The sequence below is a fragment of the Benincasa hispida genome, chromosome 5 (assembly GCF_009727055.1).
Source record: "Benincasa hispida cultivar B227 chromosome 5, ASM972705v1, whole genome shotgun sequence".
Classification (NCBI taxonomy): Eukaryota; Viridiplantae; Streptophyta; class Magnoliopsida; order Cucurbitales; family Cucurbitaceae; genus Benincasa; species Benincasa hispida.
The window spans coordinates 56,794,537-56,801,456 of NC_052353.1; the positions used below are offsets into that span (position 1 = coordinate 56,794,537).

Genomic DNA, 6,920 nt, shown 5'->3' on the forward strand with positions numbered 1-6,920 from the left:
AATTCTTATCCAAAAATAAAAAACACAAACAAGTTTTTAAAAATTATTTTTTTTTAATTTTTAAAACTTAGCTAGGGTTTTGAAAATACTATTCAAAAGCAGACAACAAATATAGAAATTAATAAGTGAAAAGTAGTATTTGTAAGTTTAATTTTAAAAAACGAATAACAAAAAATCAAATGATTATCGAACAATGTCTATATTATTTAGGATTTTAGATAGTTTTAACCTTTTAGATTAAAAACTACATTAGTCTTAAACTTTTATAAAAGTAACGATTTAATCCTTAGGCTCTGTTTGGTAACCATTTGATTTTTTGTTTTTGTTTTTAAAAATTAGGCCTATTTCATTCACATTTTTTTAACCATAATTTGCATCTTTCGCGAATACAATGGTTGAATTCTTAGTTATCAAAATTTAGTTTGATTTTTTAAACCATTAGTGAAAAATAGATAAGAATGGAAGAAATTTGAGAGTGAAAATAGTGTCCATAGGCTTAATTTAAAAAAAAAAAAAAAGAAAATAGATACCAAACGACGCCTAAACTTTTACATGTAATAATTTCGTTCATGTACTTTTAAATCTATAATAATTTAGCCATTGAATTTTAGCATGCAATAATTTGGTCCCTAACTTACAAATTTATAATAATATAGTTCCAATACTTTTAAATTTGAGACAAATATAATCTGTTGTGAAAAATCTTAAATTATAAAGTACACGAATGTTGAAGAGTTGAATTCTGATGATAAAATTGTTACAAACTTAAGATCAGGGACCATTAAATTTTAAATATACTTTTCCATTGACAAAGAGGATATTGATAATGCAAGGTCCAAAAGTTTTCACCCTGCCATTTACTCTCCACAAAATAATTCAAGCAACTGTCTCATCTCTCATAAAAAGGAATAAGCTACCTTCATATTAATTTTTCTGATAGCAGTTAAATTCAAGCACTGCTATAGTATTCACAAAATTTAATACAAGTTTGGTTTCCTTTCAACTTGTGAAATAAATGGAGGCAAAAAAGGATGACCCTTTCCATTAACCTACTAGTGAATGTGAAATCAAACTTTTTTCATATTGAACTCATCCGATCATGAGTATTATTTGATGGTAAAGATTTTTAAAATTGTGTATTCTAATTCAAATCTGCAGAGTTTTCATTTCTGCTCACTTAACGACTCATCAACCGGGTACCAGTGTCTGTTGAAGAACCAAAGAGTATCAGCTTCAACTGCATATCCATCTTGATTCCTGTTCCAACCGAAATATGCATGAGTTCTGTTCTTTATATCGAATATGCCATGGCCAAAGCTTGCTTCACGATACGCTGAATACGCAGGCTGTGGCTCCGTCATACTGCATCACAAAACAAATGAGAATTTATGGTTTATCATATCAAGAATCAGGATTCCATTTGTAGGACATAAAATGAGATATTGAAGTTACTTGGTAGCTAGGCCTTCAAGGTTTCCTCCATCACCTATTGTTATGTATACAGGTGCAGATTGATCTTTCACTGGAATACAGTGGCCATTCACAATGTTGTATGCAATATTTGAAATTCTTTCCTGTATTTAGCATAAGATAACTGTCCCGGGTTACCAATAGCGGACGGAAACCTTGAAACATATGGAAGATAAAACATAGATAGAATTTGGTTCCAAACAAAATTCCAACTCAAAAGGCTTGAACAGATCCTTTGAGTTTCTCATATCGATCTACAGATTATAATAAGCAAATAGTGGTAGGATTGGAACGGATGGTTACAAGAAAGCACTTACAGATCTTTCGTAAGCATGGACATGGCCAGCAAAGACGACGTCAACTTTGTATTGTACAAACCATGACTCATACATCACTCGCATAGTTTCTCCTTCCATGTAATGATAGTTGTAGCTGTTGTACCATGGGGAATGCACAAGAACAATCAACCATGGTGTTTCACTTCTGTTAACTTTTGGTAGCTCCGCTTCGAGCCATTGGTATTGAGGAGTGTATTTACCTGAAAAATCATGAAATGAAACAAAAGATTCAATTGAAAAATACTTTTTTAATACATTAAAGGTAGAAATCATGTGAAAGGTGCTAAGCAGGTTTTTGAACCAGAAATTAAGAAATAGAGAATCAATTTCGGTAAAATTATTGATTGACCCAAAAGCTTAGAAGACCCTACAAGTGAAAATCAATATTTGGGAAGCAAAAAATACTGCAGGGGTTTGAATACAGGACCTATTGCATTGTCACCATGTTAAATCACCGATTGACCCAAAAGCTTAAGCTTTTGGGTGGAGGTAAACTTCATATTATATCAACACTTTAATAATTTCTAAGAACTATGATCCTATTTGGTAACTATTTGTTTTTGGTTTTTGATTTTTAGTTTTTGAAAATGAAGTCTATAGGCACCCATTCCACCTTTAAATTTATAGCTCTGTTATCTAGTTTCTACAATATTTTCAAAAGCCAAACCAAGTTTGAAAACTAAAAAAAGTAATTTTTAAAAATTTATTTTTGTTTTTAGAATTTGACTTAGAATTCAACACTTTAACTTAAGAAAATGAAAACTCTGGTAAGAATTGAGAGAAAATAGGCTTAATTTTTAAAACAAAAAACTAGATAGTTATCAAAAGAGGTCTATATACTAATGAGAATAATTCATAAAGATGTTACAATGGAGAAAACGAGTTGTTGCTTAAATGTTAGAATAGAAAGGAAGATTTAATCAGACATTGCCTAAATGATTTTATCATACATTGAAGAATCTTTTTTCAGACTACTGATAAAACTAAAGAAAGCGTTTACCATAAGCTGAATATGAAGCCAACACTATGATGTATGCTGGACCTCTCTTGATTGAGTACCAAAAAGGAGCTGTGCTCTCAGATGCTTTATAAGGGACATGATATCGGTTAGTAAACGGCTTGAAAGGTTCGGTCTCGCCCTGCAAAAGAAATATGAAACCTTTTGACTAGAGAATAAGAAAGAACTAGTTCCAATATTGCTCCCATTTGAGCCATTTGCACACTTACAATTTCTGGGACAAAATCAATTTCATGATTTCCTGCAGTCCATATCCAAGGCTGATAGGCGATGCTTCTCTCAGTAAATCTTCCCCATGTATCCCACCTTACATTGTCATGGAACGGATAGTTGTCAGCATAAGATAGATCCCCTACAAATAACACTGTTTTTCCTTTATGTGGGTTTCTTTCGTAATGTGTCAGCGTTATATTTGAATCAAAACTCTGGCCAAGATCCCCTGCATATGACATTAAAAGCAAGACAATGAATGTACCAATCAGTTTGCTAAGCCAGAATTCTAATGGAAGAAACAACATGGCTAGCTTATTGGAAAAACAAGAAGACGGCTGTGGCATGAAAAATTCTCACCTATGAGACCAAATGTATAAGGGACATCGGGACCGACTTCTGGAGGAGTGACGAACCAGAATGTTCTTGGAGAGTAACCGATTCCCACTTCATAGTAGTATTTGGTGTTGTACTGCCAAAAGGTATATAATTTTCTTTTTGCTGTTAGAGAATTCACAATTCCTAAAGACAAAGGCAAGAGTTGGCTTCACAGATAACGTAGATTGAATTGTCTATACCTTCAAGTTTTCAATGGTGCAATGATGAATGTAGCCAGAAGTGTAATTATAGAACTTGTAAGTATATACTTTTCCAAAGGCCTGTTTCTTTTGCTTGCTTTTCTCACTCCAATACGATACTTTATTTGATCCTGGTTTATCTGGAGTGACCCATGAAACAATCACTGCCTTCCCTTCATGATCTCCTTGTGTGATATGAACCTTTAACACATTCAGAACATCCAATACCAAACCAGATGAGGCAAAGAAAAAAGAGCTAACTGTCACCCACATGCAGTCATTAGATCTTCAAGAAAGATCAAACTTATATCAAAAGAAAAAAGGCAACCAAGACAAACTTCAAATGGAAGTGGATGAATTCTTGTTCATATGAGCTAAGTAATAAGCAATGCTGTAAAGAACATTAACAAAAAGTTTAAATACATCGTATTCTATCGCTTTAAGCTTTTGGATTTAATGATACTTTAACATGATATTAGAATAGAATAGTACGTCCTATGTTTGAAACTTTGCAATAAATTTTGATAGTCACTTGTTGGATATCTTGCTAATTTTCACGTCCACTAGTGAGTAAGAGTGTTGAGACTATTAATAAGAGACTAAGAGATGTTTGTATGGATGACCCATTTATGGAGGCGTGAATGTAGAATGACCCAATCATAAAAAGATGAATGAAAATTAACCTTTTGCTTACGCCACAGAGCACTATCACATTAGGGATGTTCCTACCATCACGAATAATCAGAGCCCTAACATGATATTCATTTCAATCGGAATTTTTTTAAAATCAACAATCGGCCAATTGGTATTCAAAATGAAAATCGCATTAGGACTCCGATCATTTGGCGATGAGTGAGAAGTCTCTAATGTGATAATGCATTCCAGGCGGTGGTGTAGTGGACATAATTAGAAGGTTAGTTTTCATTAGGTTTCAAGAATTGGATCATTCCGCATTAGCACAAAAATCTCGAGACTAAATATAATACACTATAAGAAGAAAGAATGATGAAAGAAGAAGAAAGGGGAAATTCAAGGAGAGAGACCTGCTGGGGAGCATTAAAACCAGGAGGAACAGCAAAAACATCACTATCAAGGGGCATATCCACAGTTTTCTCAACCTTCCTCAGAAACTGGCTTGTTATACCTCCATAACAAACCTCCACTCCATTCAAAACCATAACCAAAACAGCAAGAACCACAACAAATGAAGAATAAGAAAACCCCACAACATTCATCTTCACCACTATTCTAATGGCGATTCCCAAATCTAAATCTGAAAATATCGAAATACAACCCTCCCCTCAGAAACTTGAATCCTCTCCTTCCATATTTATAACCCACAAATCCGATTAAAATGTTCTCAAAATAACACGAGAAAAGTTTAAAAAAACTCCAAAGATAAGTCAATGCCGAATCGTACCCCACATCGAAGTCCACTCTCAGATCGCTTGATCCGATTACTGAGAGTTCACATTTGAGAAACTGGAGAGACCCATTGCGGCATATTCCCATTTGATTTCTTGGGTGCCGTTGATTCCATGGAACTCGATCGGAGAAAGCGCCATTTCTTCTCATTTCCATATTATTTTTTACCTTCTCACTTCTCCCATCTTCGAGGTCCCATCGGTTGTATAAATATAAATGGATAACGACATGCTTCAAAAATTATTTGATAATTGAAGTTTGATTTTAATATGCACTTTACTTTTAACTTTTGGGATTGACATCATCGTCCCAACTCTTTCCAAATGTCGTGCATATCATGGAGGAGATTCTATGTCAAAGTTTAGTGAACCTTTTCAGATAAGATGTTTGCCAAAGAATAGGAGTTGGGGAGTGGAGTTTCTTATTTGGCTCCTGATCTTATAATGAAAAACATAACTTGTTAATTTGGGTTGGATTGTGGATATTTTTTTTTTGGATTAATTCGAAAATTTGAGTTGGTCAAATTGGCTATCCCAATAACTCGAGTAAGATCTCCAACTCAACTCTTAAAATTTGGGTCGGATTGGATTATCGAGTTATCTATTTTCTTTTTTTTTTTTAGTTACATGTTTTATTAACTTAAAATACTTAAATTTGTATATATCACAAATGTCAAATGTAAAAAGCATAGATATATATTATAAACTTCAAACAAACATCACAAAAATATATACGAGTTATAATATTTATAAACTATAATATATAAATATTAGAAATTTGGGTTAGGTTACCCGAATTTTAAAAATTGTAACTCGAACCCAATCCAACCCAAAAAAAACATAAAAAGTACAATCCAACCCAATCCACCCAATTCTTACAATTTAGGTTGGCTAGTTAGGGTTGTTCGAGTTGTCGGATAATTTGAATACTCCTAATGAGTTCTAAGATTAAATAACTTTATTGCTTCAAGTTTTCTTTTAAAAAAACATTGAAATTTATTAAGCGGTTTGTCAAAGTTGAGCTCTATTGATTAAAACATATATCCGTTAAGAGATGAAAATTTTGAATAAAATAAAGAAAGAAATTTTAGACTTTAGACTTAAAAATAAGAGTTGCCATGCAATTCGAATTCTTTGATTGTTTATAAGTTTTGATAAAATACCATTTTAATGTTTTTGGTTAATTTTTTATAGGTTAAAAAATGTATTTTATGATTTTTAGTCTACACTTTCAAAGAATCTATTGAGAATATTCTAATTAAATGCCCATCTCATAATTCACATCTTCATTTTATATTTAGAAACTTTATAAATAAATAAAGGGGCATTTGGGGCAAGGATCATTATCAAAATATAATAACCACCTCTTGCTACAGTAAAAACTATTTCAAAACCTTCAATTAGCTACTGTCAACATTATTTCAAAACCCCCATTTGCTATAGTATTTACTATTTACTACCGTTTTTACTATTTTATGTTCATTATTTTTTTTATTATTCGCAGTATTTACTATTTCCTTCTCAAACTAAAAAAGTTTTCACCTCAAATACATATTATTATAACCCAAAACTAAAATAATCTACACTCCAAACACAAACTATTATAATCCAACTATAATAATCTAGGACTATAATAACTAATTCATTGCCCCAAACACCTCCAAAGATTCTGGAGAACACTTGTGAATACAATATAATCTAAAGAAAACAATTAACTTCAATATTCTCTTTGTTCTTCTTTTGAACTCATTTTGTAGCAATATACATTTTTCATGTACAAATTTAATATGTATGAAAGTTAAGTTTGTAGTTTTTTCAATTCGATTGAGTTATTTTTTATTTTTGTCAAGTAAAAACTCAATTGAGTTAAATTTGAAAAATG

At 32.0% G+C, this 6,920-nt stretch overlaps 1 protein-coding gene across 1 annotated transcript; it reads right to left on the reverse strand.

Annotated features, from left to right (window-relative positions):
- Positions 1–872: 872 nt before the first annotated feature.
- On the reverse strand, positions 873–4,997 carry LOC120077497 (purple acid phosphatase 2). The gene is made up of 8 exons (XM_039031404.1): positions 4,658–4,997; positions 3,615–3,815; positions 3,397–3,508; positions 3,036–3,265; positions 2,809–2,947; positions 1,788–2,008; positions 1,453–1,574; positions 873–1,362 (listed from the first exon to the last, which is right to left on the reverse strand). Exons 1-8 carry the CDS (start codon positions 4,847–4,849, stop codon positions 1,164–1,166), a joined length of 1,416 nt encoding a protein of 471 aa, XP_038887332.1. The 5' UTR covers positions 4,850–4,997; the 3' UTR covers positions 873–1,163.
- Between the last annotated feature and the right edge of the window lie 1,923 nt (positions 4,998–6,920).